At 40.2% G+C, this 22,608-nt stretch overlaps 1 protein-coding gene across 1 annotated transcript in view; it reads left to right on the top strand.

The window, feature by feature from the left end:
* The window catches only part of LOC113674142 (uncharacterized), a 108,159-nt gene that overhangs the window by 77,408 nt on the left and 8,143 nt on the right, over positions 1–22,608 (top strand). The window contains exons 111-147 of the mRNA XM_089188385.1: positions 263–434; positions 1,093–1,234; positions 1,723–2,042; positions 2,151–2,292; positions 2,726–2,849; positions 3,246–3,453; positions 3,993–4,134; positions 4,395–4,621; positions 5,190–5,276; positions 5,850–6,167; positions 6,565–6,638; positions 6,868–6,934; positions 7,364–7,567; positions 8,097–8,275; positions 8,671–9,094; positions 9,855–10,226; positions 10,585–10,830; positions 11,448–11,556; positions 12,133–12,449; positions 13,024–13,165; positions 13,410–13,588; positions 13,986–14,126; positions 14,680–14,821; positions 14,927–15,255; positions 15,450–15,591; positions 15,683–16,005; positions 16,381–16,522; positions 16,651–16,982; positions 17,247–17,388; positions 17,527–17,849; positions 18,023–18,164; positions 18,573–18,901; positions 19,409–19,550; positions 20,110–20,432; positions 21,063–21,204; positions 21,564–21,699; positions 22,261–22,456. Of these exons, the coding sequence (XP_089044511.1) occupies positions 263–434; positions 1,093–1,234; positions 1,723–2,042; positions 2,151–2,292; positions 2,726–2,849; positions 3,246–3,453; positions 3,993–4,134; positions 4,395–4,621; positions 5,190–5,276; positions 5,850–6,167; positions 6,565–6,638; positions 6,868–6,934; positions 7,364–7,567; positions 8,097–8,275; positions 8,671–9,094; positions 9,855–10,226; positions 10,585–10,830; positions 11,448–11,556; positions 12,133–12,449; positions 13,024–13,165; positions 13,410–13,588; positions 13,986–14,126; positions 14,680–14,821; positions 14,927–15,255; positions 15,450–15,591; positions 15,683–16,005; positions 16,381–16,522; positions 16,651–16,982; positions 17,247–17,388; positions 17,527–17,849; positions 18,023–18,164; positions 18,573–18,901; positions 19,409–19,550; positions 20,110–20,432; positions 21,063–21,204; positions 21,564–21,699; positions 22,261–22,456 (7,621 nt within the window). The remainder of the gene's footprint in view (positions 1–262; positions 435–1,092; positions 1,235–1,722; positions 2,043–2,150; positions 2,293–2,725; positions 2,850–3,245; positions 3,454–3,992; positions 4,135–4,394; positions 4,622–5,189; positions 5,277–5,849; positions 6,168–6,564; positions 6,639–6,867; positions 6,935–7,363; positions 7,568–8,096; positions 8,276–8,670; positions 9,095–9,854; positions 10,227–10,584; positions 10,831–11,447; positions 11,557–12,132; positions 12,450–13,023; positions 13,166–13,409; positions 13,589–13,985; positions 14,127–14,679; positions 14,822–14,926; positions 15,256–15,449; positions 15,592–15,682; positions 16,006–16,380; positions 16,523–16,650; positions 16,983–17,246; positions 17,389–17,526; positions 17,850–18,022; positions 18,165–18,572; positions 18,902–19,408; positions 19,551–20,109; positions 20,433–21,062; positions 21,205–21,563; positions 21,700–22,260; positions 22,457–22,608) is intronic.

Genomic DNA, 22,608 nt, shown 5'->3' with positions numbered 1-22,608 from the left:
TGAGACGTTGATCTTTGCCACCATTCAAAAGAGCTAACTCAAGTATTTGGCATTAAAATTTCTACCTTTAGCTATTGCATAAGGCTAGAACTATGTTTTCATGGTTAGTATGGAATGTGTTGTATACTAAAGACATTTTGTGGTCTGGGTGGTCCAAGAAACATTAATATAAGGAAGAGTAGTTCACTCTTTCACTAATGAAGTTCAGTCTCATTTATATCTTCTTAAAACAATTAACAAGGTTTGTATTTTTCATTCGAAGGCATAACAATCGTCACCAGTTTCTACAGATAGACCTGGGAAAAATATCAAAGATAATACGTGTGGGTACGCAAGGACGAGCTGCAGTGAATCAATGGGTGACAGTTTACTATCTGTCGTCCGGTGTAGACGGCGTACACTTTGCTAGATACAGAAAGAACTCCGTGGATAAGGTGAGAATCAAAGTGACAGATCGTAAATTACGCAAGCTTGCCTAGAGTGAAAACCAGCTACTTTTCTTGAGAAAGTTAGACTCAGGAGATAAACTAAACGTTCGATATTCTTAAACGAAATTTATGAGTCGCATATTTTTGAAGTATATGGTGTTAAGGTAATTCCGGGTACATTTAGGCCATATTGCATTTTTATCAGGAAAGTTAACAGAATATTCAACTTCACAATGTGGCTTAAAACGTTAACCCTGTAAGTCCCAAGATTCAATAAGTAATTCTCAGCTCTGACTGTCATACATTTCGTCTTAGACAGGAGAATTTGGTCTTTTTATATCAAAGGATACTCTTTAGCCGATAAGCTTGTATGTTCGTCATTATCTCTTTGCAAAATAACATATTAGAATTGCAAGGAAAAGCTAAGTGTCGATCACCTTTAGGAGTTTAAGAGTAATTAAATATTAATTGCAATTATGACAATAGGAGGTGATAAACCAGTTTTGCTTTTGCACTGGTCCATTTGCAACATATTCAGTGATTCTTTTATATTTCCATGTTTTGGTTTCACTAAGTGAAGACGTATTTTTTCTATTGTGTTTTGGCCGCTGTATTACACTATGTCCTGTATACATAGTACCAATATCTTACTTCATTTTTTCAGTATTTCCGTGGCAACCGTGACAGAAATACAGTAGTCTATAACTCAATTATTCCGTCTATCCGAGCTCGCTTCCTTCGAATCCATCCCTGGTCGTGGCATGGCCATATCTCCATGCGGGTCGAGCTGTTTGGCTGTGCTTTAGGTGAGGCCATGTGTGAACGTTTTATAAATGCATGTTTTTTTCCTTCTGCATTATGCTGTTTTTGTTTTGTTTGTTTTTTTGTCTTTATTCCTGGTGAGTGGGGTTTGTGTACTTCAGTGTGGTAAAATAGAAGAAAGACTTTCGGAACTCAGGGAATTAAATACATTTGCATTAACATTGCAACAAAGGGTCAATGTACATTGTAACAATCACTTAATTATCCTCAAGTACGTGAAAAAAATTATTAAAACGAAAAGTATCGAGGAACTGCCATAAACGCTTACGCTTACTATAGATGGTTGATGATAAGACAAAACAAAAACTCTCCGCGCGTAGCATATTCTGGCCCCGCCTGTGGTATTAGAATCTTTCTTCTCTCTGCATTAGCTGACTTACCAATAGCAAGAAATACTACACCGTCTTACAGCAATGGACATGATACATGAAGCAAGGAGAACTCATACTAACCCTTCATTTCTTTTTGTCAGGTGCATGTGGTGCTCCACTCGGTTTTGAGGATGGCCGCATTCCAAAGTATGCCATGACAGCCTCTTCAATGTGGGATTGGCGGCATGGTCCTTATAGAGCTCGTTTGAATCTTCTGAACCGCGGAGGCACCGGAGCCTGGTCGACGCGTTATAACAATGTATTCCAGTGGATACAGATTGACCTAGGTGAGGTGTCAAAAGTTGTTGCTGTGGCAACGCAAGGCCGATACGATGCCAATCAATGGGTGAAGAAATACGAGATAAGCTACGGCTTGTATGGCAACAAGTTTAAGTTCTACACAATCAACAGAAAAGTCGTGGTAAGAACTGTTTATTTTTCGCCTTGTATTTGCAAAAATGTCACTCCAGCACCTAGATTTGATTGATTAAAATCCGATGACTTTTTTTTTTTTTTCAATTTCTCTCAGATGTTCGCCGGTAACAGTGACAGGAACACTGTAGTCTTTAACAGGCTCTACCCCAGTTTCCGTGCTCGGTATGTCCGATTCTATCCCAAACAGTGGCACAGTCATATCTCCATGAGAGCAGAGCTTTATGGTTGCAATAGAGGTAAGGAAACCTTAAATTACATCATTACATCATTGTCACATCAAAATTACATCATTACATCATCAAAACAATTATTTATTAATTTTAGTAATGCTACCCTGACAGTATTTCACTTTCCCGAAATAAAGCTCAAATTTTCTGTTTGTTTTTTTGGTAAGAGTATTCTTCCAATCGAGAAATAGGGCAGTTTAAAAGAAAGGAAATGTTTTGAAATTTCTCATGTTCACGTTTTTTTCACTCGCAACTAAACTCTTATATTAATACAAACAAAAATTTAAAAGTAGGCAACACTCACTAATTACACAAAGAGGTCAGATCTCTCACTCCAAAACTGTATGTCCAGAGGATTTTACCAAATGTTCTCTTGCTTACTTATTTTTCCATTTTTAATAATTTTTTTTATTTTCTATCAATTTTTCTTTGTCTTTGGTAGCCATGTTCCGCATGTGCTTCCAGCCACTTGGAATGCAAAATGGTAAGATACCAAACAGCGCCATCAGAGCCTCGTCTCAATGGGACAAGAACCACAATCCTGCTCGGGCGCGACTCAACATAAAGTAAGTTAATTAACAAGACTGCATGACTGAAATCAGACTTAGCCCATTCCCTTTTTGTCGTGCGATACTGCAGAATGAAGGGAATGGGGCTAGGTCGAGATGACAACAACGGGGCCTAGTCTTGTACCCAGCTCCTCTCAACAAACATCCTCGCTCTATATCCAGATAAAAACAGGCCTTCTCGTAGTCCGCATGACAAATGTTGTATTTAGTTCGGCAGGTTCTCAGTCACTTCAAGTGTCCTTAAAAGTTTTCCTCGAGGACAAATAGTTATTCCATTTTTTTTACAGGACAAGTTATCAAATGAAATATAAGTTAAAGACAAACGTGACTCGTCAAAGACACCTCCAAATGAAAATGTGAGTGAGTCTTAATCAAACTTGTTATATTTTACAGGAAAGTGGGACGTCTGATGGGTGCATGGAGTACAAGACATACCAATCATCGGCAGTTTTTACAAATCAATCTTGGAGGACCAACCAGGATAACTAAGGTCGCCACACAGGGTCGGTATGATGCGAACCAGTTTGTCAGGAGCTACTATCTGTACTACAGTCAAAACGGAAGGACGTTCCTGCCCATTAAAGATGGAGCAAAGATTAAGGTTTGTAAACAAAATTGCTATTGGTGTAAAGTAAAGCCGATCTACTCTTAAGGGGCACTCTCTTTCCAGAGAACATTACCATCCAAGAGACACAAGCTGTAGTCCCAACGAAAAAGATGTTCCTATTACTTTTGTATCTTTGGTCTTATTGAAGGGACACAATTACGCAAGGGACACTTTTTGTTTCCCACGGGTACCATCTGAATGGAGGTTCCTCAGAATCTGTTGCCATCAGTGAAGGGACATTTTCATTTAGAGGACCCTTCTTTAGTCTCATTAGTGCCCCCGTAATGGAGGTTCCACTCTATCTGTCACCTTCACCTCGCTTTAAGTGACACTTTTTATATTCTCGAGGGTGTCCCCCTGAAAGGAAGTCCCACCGTATAAAGAAATAGAGCCTTAGGTATTATCTTGATGTAACACCAAATTCTCTGAACTATTTTGAAGGGCAATCAAGATAGAGGAGGAAATTTTCTTATGTTTCCTGGGAGTTTCACTAACAGTTGACTCATACAGGCTTTTTACGTGTTCTCTTTAAGCTATTCCGAGGCAACTTTGACCGGTTCTCCATAGTGGAGCAACCCATTAACCCACCAAAGAACGGAAGATATGTGCGGTTTAACCCCAGATCATGGCACGGTCATATATCTATGAGGGTTGAAGTGTATGGCTGTCGCGCAGGTAAGGTTTGAATTGACTGACTGACTGACTCACTCACTCACTCACTCACTCACTCACTTTCTGACTCACTGACCAATTTGCTGACTCAGTAACTGAATCACCAACCGACTGACTGGCTGACACTCAGACTCAATACCTCTTTGACTCAATGACTCCTCGACTGACACCCCGACCAACTGAACTGACTCAATGACTGACTGACTGACTCATTCACTTATTCACTGTCTTACCAGCTGATTGATTGATCTTCTTTGTGTCAGATTATCCGGAGATTTCCCATCCAGTCGTCCGTGCTGTCACCAAACATGGCCGCGGCTGTGCAAAGATTGCACTTCGCTGCTACTTCAACACCAGGGGACGAAGAAACAGTCGAATAATAGCCCGTGTACACTGGATTGTGAACAAGAAAGTTACCAAGGCAGAAACTGTTCGAGGAAACTATGCTGAACTCTTAGAAAACACATATGGATTTAAAGCTGGAACAACGGTTTGTAGAATGAAATCGTCTTTTTTGTAACTGGACAAGTCGAGTCAGCGAAACTCATTGCATTGTTTTCAAAAACTATTTGGTTTGTTGCTTGATCGAGTATTTACGAACAAAAAAGATGTTTTGTCAATGAAAAATTCGTATGATGAAATCTGAAGAGCACATTGATAAAGCAGAAAAAATTAACTCTTGTAGAAGAGTGATTGTGAAGTCTTTTACAAGTCAAGTTATTAATCATTTCAAAGTGAGTCGCACCCAACAAGACCGCCCGTTCACAAACAGGGTATGTTAAAGTCTTCTTAACATGCGACGTCAACCACGTCACAAACATCAAAATGATATGAAAGTTATTTGAACTGGAAACAAGACAACTCATAACGAGACCTTGCGACATGATGTTGCTGTTGGATGCAATATAGTCGCCACTGTGAAAATGGAAGGTCACCGTTTTCCCGAATACAATGTATGTCTTTTGATTTCCTAGTGTTGCATACTTGACTTGAATATCAGCATTTTTTATGTGGAAAAGAGATTTTAAAAAAAACACATTTGTTTCCAATACTTGCAGGTTGCTTGTAAGGTAAAGGCGCGGTATTCCAGTGGAAAGGACTGGACAATGGCTCAATTAAGTAAAGCCTTTTTCACAGGCATTAAGGTAAAAATTTACGTTTCTTGCCCTTTGCACTTTGACACTTTAACCTCGAAAAAATGGTGTCTCCTTTTGTTGAGCTCGTTTTGTTGAGTATTATCTTCAGACAAAACAATGTTAACCCTTCAACTCTCATGAGTGACCAAGAGAGAATTTCTCCTAATACTATCAACACAATATCAAGCCGACAAGTGGTGAGAATAAAGAAAAATATCGGGGGATTTTAGTTGATCCAGTGCCAAATTCTCTCAACTGACATCATAAGAATTGTATGGCCATGATGCAAATAAGAGAATTAGTAAAAAATATCTTGGGAGGGAAAGGGTCAACACTGGCTAAGATAAATGCCAAAGTATTTTTTAAATCTAGTAACCTAAGAGAGAGATGTTATTCATTTGTCATGAAGGTAGACGAAAAGAAAAAATGTAAGTCATCTGCTGGAAAATAGAAAATTAGCTCCTTAAAATTTTCCTCAGAGACTCTACAGTGAGCTAGAGCCATGGCTAGGTTCATTTGTGACACTGCTATTAGCATTCAATTTCTTTCTCTAATTTATCGCTTTTTATGATTGTTTTCCAGGTTAATCCTAAAGCACTCACAATGACAGACAGCTCAGGCTGGAAATTAATCAGACTTCGTAGCTTGGTACCAATCAGATGTCGTGGTCGTCGAAGTTGTTCTGTGATCATCAAATTTCAGTCTCATACAAGATTTGTGACGGACAGATGTAAAATGACTCTGACAGAAAGAAACAGGAAAAATTATGGGTTTTATCTTAAACCTGTGAGAGATTTCAGAAAACTGAAGAGAAGTAACGTCCGTGCTTACTTCAGTCCCATTAGGTCCACTCCTGGACTCTGTGGATTCTGGAAGGGTTACACTCTACCACCGATCAAGGTAAACAGTGATTTTATGATCAGCGTTGTTATTGACTGAGTGAGATAAAGTGTCACAAAGAGCTGTGGATGACCCAGAGTAAAAAGCGCGGGAAAACGCGGGTGACCAAGTCGCGACTGGGTTTAGTTTGGCAACTGGTTGGTTGAGTGGATGGCGCGGGATTTCTTGACAAATAACTGAGTGTCTTAGAGCAAAACCAATGTAATAAGGATTTCTTATTTCCTTTTTGGCACCCAACGAAAATTACTTACTCGATTTTACTTAGTTTTGTGTTTCTTTGATATGTAGGAACGTCTATCAATTCCATCGTATAATTACATTGAATCTGATAGGAGAACGTTCTAAGGTTTTTCGGATACGGTAAAGCTCTAAGTTACCTAACTGATTGATTTTCTAGGTCATAACATCCAACAGAGGTGTCAAGAAATGTCACGGAACTGGAGATCCTCATTATCGAACATTTGACAACAAGTGAGTCGACTGCTCTTTGACTTGTATACCAGAAAATCGTGGTGGATGGGCTGCATCCCACTACCCAAGGGATTGATTTTATTTGTATTCCCGTGTTTGTATTTGCCCCTCCCTTTACAGAGTAAATTGTGTATACTTCTTTCTTAGACTTTACTACTCAAGTCATGCTTCGTGGTAGGAACTGTTTTTTTGTTGGTGTTTAACATTGCTGTGTGTTTTTCTATTTCAGGTATTACGACATACTGAGGAACGCTGGCACTTACGTTATGGTGAAGAGTTTGAGAAGAAACTTTGAGGTATGGACTTTGATATTAATTATACAGCCAACTCTGCGCTCCATTTTGGCTCGTGCTGTAAGAGCCTTGATAGCGGTGGCCTAACGATTAGTCCGTTAGAGTTCGGGCAGAGAGGTCTGGGTTTGAAACCTGGCCGAGTCGTTGTGTTGGGTTCTTTGGAAGGACACTTTGCTCTCACCAGGCCTCTGTCCACCTCAACAGGCCTCTCTCCATCCAGGAGTGTGTTTGGTACTCGCAAACTGTCAAGGAAACTTGACAAAATGCCTTGGAGGGGGGGTTAACATTTGGTGGACTAGCATACCATCCAGGGAGGGTAGCAATACTTGTCGTCCCGTCATGCTTCAGAAACCGGGATAGAATTCTGCCTTGTGCGCCTATGGTACGAGCGCTGGCTTTGTTTTTTCACCTCCATACATGTCGTGTCTTTAGGTGCATGCTCGTCTATGGCCTTGCTGGAGAGTGGTATGTAACTGTGGTGTAGCCATCCGTGAGAATAATGATGTGGTGAACATTGACATGTGTCACGGACCATGGAAAAGAACCAGCCCACGTGTCATCCAGAAATCACGCGCGCCTCTTGGCAACCGAATGAGAATCCGACGATATGGATCTGGTCAGAGCACGCGCTTTAAGGTTTGTGTCAAAACGTCTTTCGTTTCACTTTCTGTGAGTTGAACAGGTTACGGATTAGGTAGGTAAGGGGAAGTAAGAGTATTAGAGGTTAAGGGTGGGTAAGTTGATTCGTGAAAGTGAGACATTGCAAATTGCATTCTGTTCGATATGCGAAAGGAGGAATTTTGACATACTATAACAAAAGAAACTTTTATACCCTGGATCTCCAGAGGTGCAGCATTGGAGATGTACATATTAGTTTACTAGATATGGTTTTTATTAATTCTTTATTCTCTTAGCGTCTGTTGTGAGACATCCTTGGCCATCTTCGTAGATCGTTTGTTCGAAGGGTGGTCAACGCTATGCACTGAATAAATCTCTATCCGGTGGATAATGCTGTACGTATTGTTGACCATAATCCGCTGATTGGTGATTCATCCGTTAAATAGCGTTTTCTGTCTTTAAACCTCTGGGCCTTGGTCTTAAAATAGTCAATTTTAGATATCTTGTTGCGCAGAGTAACAATTAACCAGTAATGTTTTGTTTTCAGGTGATGATGAAGTCAGGTGCAATAGTCGAGGCTAACTGTGCTAACTGGGGTATGAGTTTGTACGTCACAGTCCCTGGTGTAGACTCTGGATCCACTGTGGGACTCTGTGGAAACAACAATGGTAACCCGCACGATGACTTGGAGAGAAAGGGTATCTATACATTCGCAAATAAATACAGGTGAGTTGTCAGAAAGAACCCTGCAAAAAATCGTAGCGAAAACGACCTTTTTTTAATTTCTTTTCCTGCCTTGCTATAACAGTTAACTGGTTGATAAAATGGTCTTATGAGAAACTTATTTAATAAGCTATTATGAAGTTAAAAAGGGCGTTGAAAAGAGATTCTACACTTTACTTCTTGGTCGAGAAGATTGGTTCATTAGAGTGAGACGCAGGAGTTCGCTACGCCCCGCGCCCTCAATATCGGGGAGTTAAACCTTTAACGATCGCACAGCGGAATCTAATCGGTCTTAAAAAACGACAGTTTCAGTGCAATGATAATAGATGTGAATAATATATATTTTGAGGTTGCAAGATATTGTACTAATCATAATATGTTTTTGTTTTCTCTTTTAGACTGCGTCCAGGTACCAGTCTCTTTGAGCGACTGCCTCCTCGCATCTCATCTCTAAGTCGACGCGTCAAGCCATCTTGCGCATGCGTCAAGAAAGGCAACCGCCGCTTCAACACATGTGACGTGAAGCCACTACCAGACACGGACAAGGGCGGGAAATCTGTGAAACCTATCAAAGTTCGGCCTCATCCGAAGAAACCCGGACGAACCGATAATAGAGATTACGACCCGAACTCTATCAACTATGTCTTTAAACCTCCCAAAGTGAAGTATCGTGTTCCTACCTGGCCAACGAAGTCGGGAATCACTCGGAAGAAGGCGATAAGGCATTGTAAGAGAGAAATCTCGCGTATAGTGCGCGTATGCAAGAAGGTTGTGAGTGCCAAGAAGTTGAAAGTCATGACAGAGTGCGTGACCGATATCAAGGTAAGCTGCCATAGCATTGATTCCTTCTCGTGAACACTTTTTTTTTAATCATAATCATAAGGATCTTAGAAGAGTGTGAATTACAGAGTGATTTTCTTGACTCAACTGGAGTGTGCTGCAATGCGCAAACATACAGAAAACGTGGTATTTTTAAGTTGTACCTGTAACAGCAAATGTTACACTCGATCTCTCCCACTTTTTTAAAAAAACTTTTCAAATGTTAAGCTCCAGTACTTAATTCTGTATGGGGTTTGAAGATTGCAAAAACGTGAGGCGATCATCGAAGTGACAAGACAGGTGCAGGTCCATTTTCAGGTCGGTTAGAATGGTCTGTAAAACCATTAGCTAAAGCAATTCACGTCTCTCTTTTTCCTGCGTGGATCATGAGGACTTGTCTCGGCTAGAATCTGCTGCGATTAACAAAACACTCAGCTTATGTGGTATTTCTGTCTTACTTTTACATCCCTACAATTTTGAAGCGCCACTATTTAATTCTGTAATTAAAGGTTTCACGGACTGCAAAAACGTGAGGCTTTAATGAAGTAACCATAACGGTTTAGGTACAAATCTATAAAACCATGCATTAGTGCAAAATGCAGTTGGTCTTCAAGATCAAGCAAAAAAGTAAATCGGAAAAAATTAAACAGTTAGTTACCGTGTAACAAATCAAACGGAAATTAATTCACGTCAGAGGGAATATAGTTCGATGTTGACTGTGTTTTCTTCACCGTGTGCTAACATTGCTTTTTCTATTTTACAGATATCTGGTAAACTCTCCATGGCCAAGTCAGCATTATCCAGTCTGCAAGACGCTTGCAAAACTGCAGCTCTGGTGAATCCCAAAAACTACAAGAAGAAAAAGAATGGCAAAGTTGTCCCTAACATAAATATCCTCGGCAAGCTTTGCCCTGACAACTGCAACAAGAGAGGTAGATGTGTGAACGGAAAATGCCGCTGTTATCGTGGTTATGCTTCAAGTGATTGTTCAGTCGACAAGAGAAAGCCGCCTAAGATTGATGGACTTCAGTCAAAGGGCATGTGCGACTTGAGGAAACGGGCGTGTCGCTTTGCAAGCGTATATGGGCTTGGCTTCTGGGAAGGTCACTTAAACTGTCACGTGCAAAAGGCCAGGGTATGTATTTATTGTATTTTCTGTTTGTTTGTTTGTTTGTTTATTTTCTGCAAGAGCATAAGATGTAACAATAGGAGACAGGACATTGCGAAAGGTCCTTGAAACAAACAGTTTGATGTTCAAGTCCACTTATTTTCTGGTTCCGATCATACGCACGGATTCAAACCAGATTGATTTGGTTCGGCCTCAGTTGTTATGGATCACTCACTTGTTATGCAATCACTGAGTCCGCTGACCAGGACTCAAGCCCAGCCATTTTGAATCACCACCAAGGATGCTGACCATTAGTTCACTTCCTGACATACAGCGACAATATAACAACAATAAGTATCGGTAACAACTATTTTTTCCTGTTTAGCTGATACGTCGCAGATGGCATGGAATTGGAGCACAGAAGAAGAACCGTGGTCACTTGCAAAGCTTCAGGGAAGCAAGATGTAAACTTCCCTTCAGCTTTCCTAAAGCAAGAAAACTCCGTGGCTTACCTCTGAGGATACTGATCTCAATTTCAAACAATGGCGTCTTGACCAGCAACCGGTTGAAATTGGTTATTTTCGACTCAGCTTGTCACAGATGTTTACCAAATGGACTCTGCTGGCGAAAGGTGCCACTTGTTTCTGTTATACAGTGTCAGTTATGAATAACGGATTGTTCATTGAAAGAATATTTGAGTTACTTTCTGCCGTTTGTTTTCGTTGCCCCTTTATTCAAGTTAACTCACTTAGAGAAAAATAAGGGGGGGTATGTTTCTAAAGAAACTGTGGTGCTGCGTCGGTGGGGTAAGGGGGGAGGGAGGGGTGGGTATACCAAGATAATTTGGTTTTATCAGCTGAGTTGATAGTTTAAATTGACCATAGAGAGTTTCTAAAGCTGATGTTTCGAGCGTTATCCCTTCCTTCTAACGACAACCAATTTACATTATCAACTCATTTGTTAAAACCAAATTATCTCTTAGAGAGAGCTATGCAATGTGCAGCTATGTATGTGCATTTCGAATGATTAGCATGAATTCTTCCTGTTTTCAATTGCAATTCGTTTTAATCCCCCCCTTTCCCCCCTTCCCAAATTTTATTTGATTAATTCTTAGAGATATCTCGCCAACACATGCCTCACTTACAGATTGTTAACAAAGGTCTCTCAAGAAAATAGAAATATAATTCTTTTACTATACTGTTTTTTTTTTCAAATTAAACAATTTTCGTGTTGCTTTGCTTGAAATAGAGAACAAACTGCATTATCGGAGGATTGTGTTACGCAGCAAATGAGCGTCATCCTACAAACAAAGGACTGAAATGTATCCCACAGATCACCAGGAGTGCATGGACACGAGGTGAGTAATTTTGGTATTTCGTGTTGTATAACCCTTCCTTGTTCCGTTGAGTTTTACGTCATTCAACTTTATCAGCCTGCAGAATTAGCCCTACAAAGTTTTACCATACTACCTTGTGGCATGTGCATCGGGAAAAATTCAGCGTTCAATTTTCAAGTTTGTTATGTGCAAGCTGTTCTTGTTCATTTTTGGTTTATCATGGTTGCTGCTTGTGGTTTCCTTTTTTTACAAAAGTATTATTTGTAGTTATTTACAATCCATCCATTTTAGTTTTCTTTGATTTATTCCTATCTCTGTGGTGTTTTTTTATCTTAAAAGACGGATAGTTTCAAATTTTAATTCTATGTAAGGGTTATTGTCTATATCGCTACAAATGTCGCAAAGAATATTGATGTTACTCCAGTAAAGATATCGAGGACTTGTGAATTTTCCGATCGTTGTTAAAGCGTATTTCGGATTGATGAAGGAATTAATGGTAATAAATATTGACAGTGATGATGATGAGGATGATAATGATGATGATGATGATGATGATGATGATGAGTATGATAAAGGAATGTGATTATTTTTCTTTAGTGTCACAACAGTACAAACCCCTAGGAATGAAAAATGGTCGTATTCCATCCAGTGCCATCAGCGCATCCTCCAAATGGGATCGTTACCATGGACCCAACCGTGGCAGGCTTCAAATCACTCGTCGTGGTCGCTATATTGGAGCGTGGTCAGCAAAACATAACAATCCTTACCAATGGATCAGGGTGGACTTCAGGAAACCTGTTAAGATATTGGCTGTCGCTACTCAGGGTCGGCAAGATCTCAGCCAATGGGTGACGCGATACTACCTGACCTACAGTTTTGATGGAATCAACTTTGTACCTTACTTGTGTCGGAAGGTAAATTATTGAAACTTCTTGTCCCCTACGGATGGTGGGTCTCAACAAAATTCTTCCTGATCGTCATTCCTTATCCATCCACATCTTAATATCAGTTTGCACTTTCTCCATACTGTTCTCCATACATTTCTTAAGGTGCTGACAAGGAGAATTTGTTTAACAATCAAGAGCTTCTTCAGTTGGTGATCATTTCCTTTATTCTCTCAACCTTCATGTTTGATTCTGGGGTGATATTATAAGGAGAAGTTAGACGCAAGTCACTCCTAGGATTAAAAAAAAACCTTAATCTCTGCTCTTGTTCGAGTTTTAGTCTATAATAATCGTTTGGTTTTTTTCTGTATTTAAAAACTGTCACTCATAGACAATTGTCTTGCAATATAAAGTAGTGCGTTTTGTTTTTTAATTGTATTTTTTAAAAATGACATCTACAACTTAGCAATTATGATAGGTTCATGTTTACTAGAGCAGACCTATTGTAACTGTTTTCTAGAACTCAAATCTGCCTTATGTAGATAATTTATTTGTACTAGTACCTAAGATCTAACATGTCTTCTGTTCTTTTCTTTTTTGCCAGATATTCCGTGCCAACAGAGACAGAAACACGATTGTAAGACGGCGACTCTCTCCCGCAATCCGTGCGCGTTTTATCCGAATTCATCCAGTCAGTTGGAGAGGACACATTTCTCTAAGGGCCGAATTCTATGGACACAGAACCTGTAAGGATTTTAGCTCAAGTACATCTTTTAGTTAAGTAATATGCTACAATTCATATCGGTACACTGGCGAAGTTTGTTGAAAAAATTTGAATCATTCGCACTCGCCGTACTTTTTGTACGCTTTTTCATAGGAAAATCTCATAACGGCGAGCCAGCGATTTTTTTTATCTCGAAGGGGGAAGCGAAGGTAGAGAGTCTTTTGAATTATTCCTTTAAAGCGTATGCGGTCTTCTTATATTTGCAGCTGCATCAAGACTTCCTCTCGGTGTGGCTGATAAGAGAATACGCGACAGTGCCATGAGCGCCTCAAGTTTCTGGGACCGTTATCACGCCGCTCTGCGTGGAAGACTTCATATATGCAGAGAGGGACACTTCCGTGGAGCTTGGTCAGCAAAGAAAAACATCAGAGGACAGTGGCTACAGGTTAGTCTTTGAAGTCTTGAAATGAAAAGTTGATAGAGCGCTTTTCGATTGCGTGTCGTGAGACTAAAACCGAAAAATCACAACGTCCAATCAGAAGAAAGGAAAATATTTTTAAGAGCGCGGGGAAACGCGTCCTTGGTTTTAGTTTTGCATCTGATTGGTTGAGAGAATGGCGCGCGTTGTCTGGACCAATCACAAAGCGAAGTTCAGCAAAACCATTGTAATCTCACTTTACTTTCAATGCTCAATTAAAAGTTGCTCTTAGCATTTTACTTAAAACAATTAGACGTACTCTGAACTGCGAGAACGACGCTAGAGCAGGACACGTCGCACTTGAAAATCCTTCTTATGTTCTGGATGTTAAGCTTCTCTAACATAACAAACTGGTTCTTTACAGGTTGACCTTGGTAAACGAGCAATGGTTGTGGCCATTGCGGTCCAGGGTCGCCAAGATTACGACCAGTGGGTAACAAGTTATTCAGTGAAATATGGCAACGATGGAGTAAGATTTACCAACTATGGCTCTGGACGAAGAGGGGTAAGATTACATCAAAGTTTCTTTGGTGTATTTAACCCTGCACACCCAAACATCAGTATGCATATTCTCCATACTGTTCTCTTTATATTGCCTGAGGTGCTGACACGGAGAGTTTGATTAACAGTCAAGAGTTTCCCCAGTTGGTGATCATTTGCTTTATTCTCAAGACCTTAATATTTGATTCACGGGTGAAACTGTAAGGAGAAAATTAGAAGCCAGTCTCTCTCGTTAAGGATTAAGGATCTTTTTAACATAACTATGTTTTGTTTTTCTCTACCACTCATTATTAAAACATCAATGTGAAGGTATTCCCTTGTCGATGGGTAAAAATTATTGTAATTGCATGAAAAAGAAACACGGTATTTCTTTTCGGTTAAAAAAGTCCCATTGTAAAACTGACCTCATTTTAGCTCATATAGGCAAAATTTTCAATTGGAACGTGCAACTGATTTTGATGAAAGTCTAAGTGCAAAGCACTTTCGTTTAGTGTTTGCGCTTTTTATTAGTTACACAAACTCCAACTGTTTTTCATGCACGATGATTTCATCTTCAGATCTTCCGCGGTAACAGAGACAGAAACACCGTGGTGAGAAATGCTCTTGTCCCTGCAATCAGAGCTCGGTATGTCCGTATTTATCCACTGTCCTGGCACGGACACATATCAATGAGGATGGAGTTGTACGGAAAATATCTGAGTAAGTTGGAATAACACATGAGATGATATGGAAGCCGTTTATGTACAAATCAGTAGGTCTGTGGTTCAATTGCTTATTTGAGATTCTCAATTTTCTACTTAAAAGGACCACTTCCAGTCGCTAAACCTCTTGGAATCTCCAACAACCGCCTCAACAACCGTTACATAACAGCGTCTAGCATCTGGGATAAGTATCACGCCGCCTGGCTGGCACGGCTCCACAACAAGAAGCGTGGTCGCTACATCGGCGGATGGTCTTCTAAGGTCAACAGAAGAGGACAGTGGATACAGTATGACTTGAGGCGGCCGAAGAAGATTGTGAAGGTCGCCACACAGGGAAGACAAGATCTCAATCAGTATGTGACACGTTATATTATCAAATACAGTGCGGATGCCTTCCATTGGACGCCTTACAGGAAGTACAGTCGAGTGCAGGTATAGTAAAAACGTTTTTCTCTTGAAAAGAACTATTTTTATTGTAATAAGAAACTAATCCAGATCTGGACGCATACAGCGGTTTACGGTTTTATTGCTGCTACTTCATTGTCCCATATGATAAAATTATTTAAGACCCTTAATGGAGTATAAGCTGAATTACTTACTAAATTTTTGTTCGATCATGTCAACAGGTGTTTATTGGAAACAAGGACCGCAATTCAGTCAAATCGAACGTCTTTGATCCGCCAATAAGAGCGAGATATGTTCGTATTTATCCACTTGCTTGGGTAGGACATATGTCTTTGAGAGCGGAGTTCTACGGACTCTCTCTGCGTAAGTATTGTACAGGCCTAGTGATTTTTCCCCCGGTTTGTTCCCACTGAAAGATGTTACTAAATTTCGCTGTATTTATTTTTTCCAACAGCTCGTACCGGTCTGGAGATAGGCTCAGAAGATGGCAAGATACCAAACAGAGCATTCACGGCCTCCAGTCAGTGGGACACTTACCACCGAGCTAATCGGGCCAGACTCAACTCTGTGGCTACCAAACGCTACCGAGGGGCGTGGTCTGCAAAGAAGAATAACAGACGTCAGTGGTTACAGATAAAACTGGGCCGAAAAACTAAAATAGCTGGTGTGGTTACTCAAGGTAGACAGGATGCCAATCAGTGGGTGACTACTTACAGCCTCTCGAGCAGCTTGGATGGGCGCCGTTTCCGTCCATACCGAGAAAATGGCAGAGTTAAGGTATCGTTAAAAGTCGGATAAAATCTAAAGTCTGAATCAACCTACTGAATCTTTAAGTTTTAATTCATAAGGAAAACTCTGTCTGTTTCTATGTCTGTGTGTGTCTCTCACAACTTCTTAGTTTTTCATATACCCCGTCTATATCAAAGTTTACACTTGTGTCCAGGCTTATAGCAGTTCTTTTAATCGTGAAAATTTGTACTGTGATAATCGGAAATAACAGATGCTATCTATCAGAGCCACTGCAACGAATACTTTAAGTTCTGTATGAAGATAAGATTATAATGAATCTCCTGCAAAGAAGAAAGGAGCAAAGAACAAACTGTGGAGAAATACGAATAAACAAACGTATTTCCTGTATATTTTCTATTTTAGATTTTCCCAGGAAACGGAGATCGTAACAGTCAGGTGTCTCATAGGCTCCGCAGCCCTCTATACACAAAATTCATCCGATTTCATCCTATTACCTGGTATGGCCATATTTCCATGAGGATTGGGCTCTACGGACAGAGGAGTGGTAAGGAATCTGTTCAAAATTAGATGTTCGTTGGACTGAGTAGTCATCAGAGCTTGACTTGGTCAATTACTCATTTGGGTTACTTTGCATTTTTGTGGTTTTCTTTATATTTCCCTCCTCTTCCACAGGTGTCAGAAGACCAGCTCCTAAGCCCCTAGGACTTCAAAACGGTCGAATCCGCAATAGTGCAATCTCAGCTTCGTCTCGGTGGAATAGGTACCATGCTGCCTGGTTAGCCAGGCTTAAACGGCCGAGGCGAGGGCGATATGCAGGGGCCTGGTGCGCTAAGGTAAACAACCATCAGCAGTGGTTGCAGGTGGACTTCAGAGTCCCAAAGAAGGTCGTTGCCGTGGCAACCCAAGGCAGACATGACTACAACCAATGGGTGACGCTGTACTATTTGCGGTTCAGTGTAGACGGTACTTATTTTGCTACATACCGCAAGAATGGAAAGAAAAAGGTTAGTCTTAGAATTAAACTAACCGAGGTTTGTGATGCAGCAGCTTGTGAGCGAAAAAAAATTGTGATTTCACAAAGCTGACTCTAATTCTTTTGTTTTGTTTCTGAGTTCCTTCGTACTGTTTCGCTCGAGTTTGAAGGAAATTTCTCGTTACTCCGATTATCAAATTATTATTTTTCTGTAGCTTGCAATTTTTGCGTGGCTGAACTTTAGACATTTTAAGTTCTCTTAATTTGACGCTCACTTCTCTTGTTCAATTTTAAGTATTTCAGAGGAAACCGAGACAGAAACACGATAGTAATGCACTCATTGAGGCCAGCGGTAGTGGCGCGTAAAGTTCGCATTCATCCAGTTAGATGGGTTAATCACATCTCAATGAGGGTTGAATTCTATGGACGAACTGCAGGTATGATACATCTAAATCCAATCTGCACTATTCTTTTCTTTCGTACCAGTATTTAATGACATCCTTATTGCTCAAATTAAAAGCAATTAGATTTCTAAACTTTAAAGTTACTTTACGTGCCAACTTGCTTCTCACCAGTGCCTACTCGGTTGGCTCTTGGAGTCGAGGACCGTCGAATCCCGGATGGAAGTCTCAGTGCTTCATCGAGCTGGGATAGGAACCATGGCCCCAAACGGGCACGCCTTAACATACCTCAACAGGGACGATTGAGAGGGGCGTGGTCTTCGCGTGCTAATAATCCCGCTCAGTGGCTATGTGTTGACATAACAAAACTAGCACGCGTGGCTGGGTTTGCTGTCCAAGGTCGACAGGACTACAGCCAATGGGTGACGAGTCTAAGGATATCATACAGCAGGGATGGAATTAATTTCCGATTTTACTCAGAAAGAAGGACTCCAAAGGTACATTTTCATCTGATGTGGTTTCAAATAATCGTAAAACACCCTTAGCAATTAATATTAAATTTAGTCAAACGTCTCACTTGTGCGTTTGCAGACAATGAATTTAGAAATTACAAAGTGGAAAATAGGACTACTTTTATGAGTTAGTTATGTCTTCCATTGTTTCGTTTAAGATTTTCCCTGGTGCCAAGGACAGAAACACCGTTGTGAAGAACTTTTTCAGGCGTTCAATCGTTGCACGTTTTGTTAGATTCCACCCAGTACGTTGGCATGGTCACATCTCTATGAGAGTCGAACTCTACGGATATCTCCTTGGTGAGCTTTCAGTCATTCAAATTTCTCATAACTTGTGATTCTCATTACTGACTTGCACGAGTTGTTCTAAATGTTAGTTCTTAGAGTTTGACACCTGATCTTATAGTATCTATTGTCATCATTTATCTTATGTGAAAATGATGAACAGTGATTGTTCTGAGAACGTGAAATTACGAAATATTGATCTGAATTGAATGTTAATTTTCACATTTTTTTGTTGAAATCAAATTATCGATCTTAGGTGATACAAAACACTCAAAGTCTAGAAGCGTTCCGGAAAGTTTAAAGAGTACGAATGTGACAGTAGATTTCTTGGTCTAAGATATAATTGAACTTGCTCCGACATTCTCTCTAAATGTTAGGACTATGACTTTCTTCAATTTTTTTTTTATCTTTTTTTTACTCTAGCTCGCGTAGCTCCCGTCAGACCCAGCGGTATTCCAAGTGGAAAGCGCGGAGCGCGCTACATCACCGCTTCTAGTTCTTGGGACAAATACCACGGGCCATGGAGGGCCAGGTTACATCAGCGTGTCACAGGACGATACAGAGGAGGTTGGTCGGCCAGAAAGAACAACCGCCGTCAGTTCATCCAGTATGATTTGAGGAGACCAAGTGAGGTCATCAAAGTGTTGACTCAAGGAAGATATGATTACAAACAGTGGGTGACAAGCTTCTTTATTTCATACAGTCAAGATAAATATCGGTGGATACGGTACAAGAAATATGGAAGGGTTAAGGTAATTGCTGTGACACCTTTTTAATAAATTTTTTTTTAACTAGAGTAGCTTTTATCGACTGTAAAAATAGTTTCCCTACCCGTGTTTATTTGCGCGAATTCAAGTTTTCTTTTTTCCTTTTTTCTTTCTTTTTTTGCTGCTTGGTTCGACTGGGAATTCGCGTGGTTATTATTGGTACCATTTTTTCATACAACTGCATCTGAAATGTCGTTTGAAAGAATTTGTGAGCATTTTAAGAATCATTCATTCTAGAATCATTCTAGTCATGAAATATAATCCCCACCTCGAGTCGAACAATTACATTTCTAATCCAAAGTAAAATTATCATTTTGATTTCATCATACTTCAGTCTCAATAACTCCCTCTTGCAATATCCAATGCGGAACCTGTTTCATTTTGAACTTCGCTGTTTATCATATACAAACATCATAGTCTCCTAGCATTTTGACTCATGCCCGATTTCTGTAGAATTTCAGCCAATGAATGGTTTTGTTGTTTCATTTTTAGATTTTCCCAGGAAACAAAGACCAAAATACGATCAAGGAGAACGTATTTGTTCCGTCGTTCAGGGCGCGATACGTGCGTATCCACCCTTGGACATGGGTAGGACATGTCTCTATGAGAGCTGAGTTCTATGTCAGGAAAATCTGTGAGTATTTTAGTAAATTTAGGTTGGTTTAACTACCCGATTATGGTGTAAGTTAACTATCTTCTTATTGATAAAAGGTTCGTATCAAATGCATTACTGAGTGGACTTCTCGAATCTCTGTTCGTGCCAATGTGTTCGGTTCTTAAAAAGTTTGTTAACTGGTTTTTAAGACCTGAGGTTTAAAGTTTTTCTCAAACTGCTGCAAACTAGGCCTTAGAATAAAAGAATAAGCAGGCGGAAACGTCTCATGGCGTCATGGGGGATTTCTTGACTCTTGGGATAAATACGTGTCAATAATTATTCTGCGCAACTCTTGAAATTTGACTCATAACTTTTAGCTTGGAAAATGAAATAAATTTTATGGAAAAAGTCTTGGAAAAGTCACAAAAATGTGTCGGAAGCTATGGAAAAATAAATAAGAAAGAGTAAAGATAGGGTGATTTTACTGCACAATCATAACGGTTGTAAAACACTCTGTTTAGTCGCTAGGAAAATTTCAAAGTTGCTATAGATCCTTTTGGGATTTCCAGTACTCAAATATTATCACTTTCTAATGCAGCTCGTAACTCGGTGCCAGTTGGTGTCGAAGATGGTAAGATTCCTAATGGGTACATCACATCTTCCTCTACATTCAACCGTTACCACGCCCCATGGTTGGGTCGACTTAATAACAAAGCGCGAGGGCGAAACAAGGGAGCGTGGTCAGCAAAGAAGAATGACAAACGGCAATGGCTGCAGTTTAATCTGGGTAAACCAACTTTGATTACGGCAATCAGGACACAGGGACGTCAGGATTATAACCAATGGGTCACAAGTTATAAGGTTTACTTTGGAAACGACGGAGTTCGGTTTATACCTTATAAGAAAGGAGGGCGCGTCAAGGTGAGTGTGTATAGAAGAAAGGCAGTGGTAACTGGGAATTTTTGTTTGGGAATCAGCTATTCACGGCATTACAAGTGAGCAATTAGAAGATTCTTTTTGGTGGAGCGCTTTTCGGAGTAGTGTAGTAAATTGAGACAAAATTAGCGTGGTTGCTCACTGAGGGTGCTGTAAACTAATCACAACTGTTACTTAAAGCATGAGCCAATGAGAGCTCAAATCAAAGACAGATGAGCCAATGAACACGAGCCAATGAGAGCTCAAAGTAAAGACAGATAAATGGCTCAAAGTGCCGGAAAGCTCAAGTGATTATATGGAGACAGGTCTGAGCTTTGCTTCCTAATGTTTAAGTGATGACAGTTTGGCAAGGAAATTAAAGAGCCCAGTGAAGCAAAATTGAAGTAATACTAGTTTACTTTGAACACTTAGCCGGATGTTACCCCTTTATGCGCTTGCAACGACATCTCAGAGCAGTATTTAAGAACACACTGCTCCAAAAAAAAGTGTATTCTCAATATTTCATCGGTTTTCCTAATATTTCAAAGTTTGTCCTTTTACTCTGTGTAAAGCTCACACTTGCTGGAGTGAGACAACCAGTTTTAAACCACAAACTCTTTTCATCCGACTCCTCAGATATTCCGTGGCAACAGCGACAGGAACAGTATTGTAACACATCCGTTGCGTCCACCAATCCGCGCACGTTACATTAGAATTGTTGTAGTCTCGTGGTATGGGCATATCTCAATGAGAGTTGGCTTCTATGGTCGCCGACCTGGTAAGTAGTTTAGGATGCTTTGATTAGAAGAGTTTACTTTCAAATGCGAAATATACTTTTAGAATTTCTTACTCATCTCTCGAGTTACTACGAGTTGCTTGGTACATCGACTAAGTCATTATCATTACACGGGGAAGTTTGTGCTATGGTAAAGAAATCAACCAAGAAAGGCAATCGCCAAATAAGCAGGAATAAATCAAAGCTGCACGTAGATTGTTAAGTTTACAAAGGATTAAAATGGTTGCAGTTGAAGAACTTGAAAAAAAAGCTAGGTACATTTTTTTGGTCACACAAATTATGACGTGTATCCTATAAAATCTAAAATTGTTCTTCTTTAAAAGTTGTTAATTATCCCTCAGGAATCATAAGGCCTCGTCTGCAAGCTCTTGGAATACAAAGCGGTCGTATCAGAAATAACGCTGTGAGTGCCTCGTCAATATGGGACAGGTATCATGCTGCCTGGAGAGCGAGGCTTTATATCAAGAGACAAGGAAGGTAAGTATCATTGTCGTGTTCTTACACTCAGGTCAAATATCAGTGAAACAGGACGTATTTTATTATTTATTATCTATTATTCCTAACACCGTAAGGCGTATTACAAATGGCGCAATATGAGGATTCAGGATTTCTAGGCTAAATTTTACAGTGTTGTCCTGACTTGTGACCACCTCTGTAGGTGAGGGTTGGGGGGAGGGGGGAGGGGGGAGGGGGGAGGGGTAGAACAGGGAGCTTTCGAAATCCAGAGCTATGTTTTGATACACAGGGTAAAATTATAGTGTTTCATTGACTTAATCCACCTCCGTAAATGAGCCGGAAAACAGGAGGCTCGAGAAATCCGAGGGTACTTTTAGATATACAGGGTAGCATTACAAACATTGGCTGATTTTAAGTCAATTGTCAGAAATACAGTTTCTGGAATTAGTCCCTGAGAAAATATTCGAAGTCAACTTCTTGGAAATGTTGTCCACATTTTCTTCAATCCCAAAAAATTAATAAGTGTTGCGTTCTCAAAAATTTTACCGATCTGACGATTTCTTTCAAAAATTCGTGTCACAGCTTCCGAGGGGCGTGGTCCTCCCGTGTTAATGACCGCTACCAGTGGTTACAGGTGTCGTTCAGGTACCCCAAGAAAATCGTGGCTATTGCGACTCAGGGCAGACAGGACTGGAACCAATGGGTGATCAGTTATCGACTGACATACAGCATGGACAAGATCCACTACGTGTACTACAAACAACTTGGTGTCACTAAGGTTTGTTATAGATCGGTGTCCGTAAATCGCTGGTTTAGTCTCTATAAGGAGTATAGCTTACCTAGGCGGGTTTGAAGCCTTTACCCTTAATACTTTAACATCAGTATGCATATTCTCCATACTGTTCTCTATACATTTCCTCAGGTGCTGAC

Source organism: Pocillopora damicornis, chromosome 11, assembly GCF_964200805.1.
Source record: "Pocillopora damicornis chromosome 11, jaPocDami1.2, whole genome shotgun sequence".
Classification (NCBI taxonomy): Eukaryota; Metazoa; Cnidaria; class Anthozoa; order Scleractinia; family Pocilloporidae; genus Pocillopora; species Pocillopora damicornis.
Note: the sequence above shows the minus strand (reverse complement) of the source record. Positions and strands in the feature narration are given on the sequence as shown.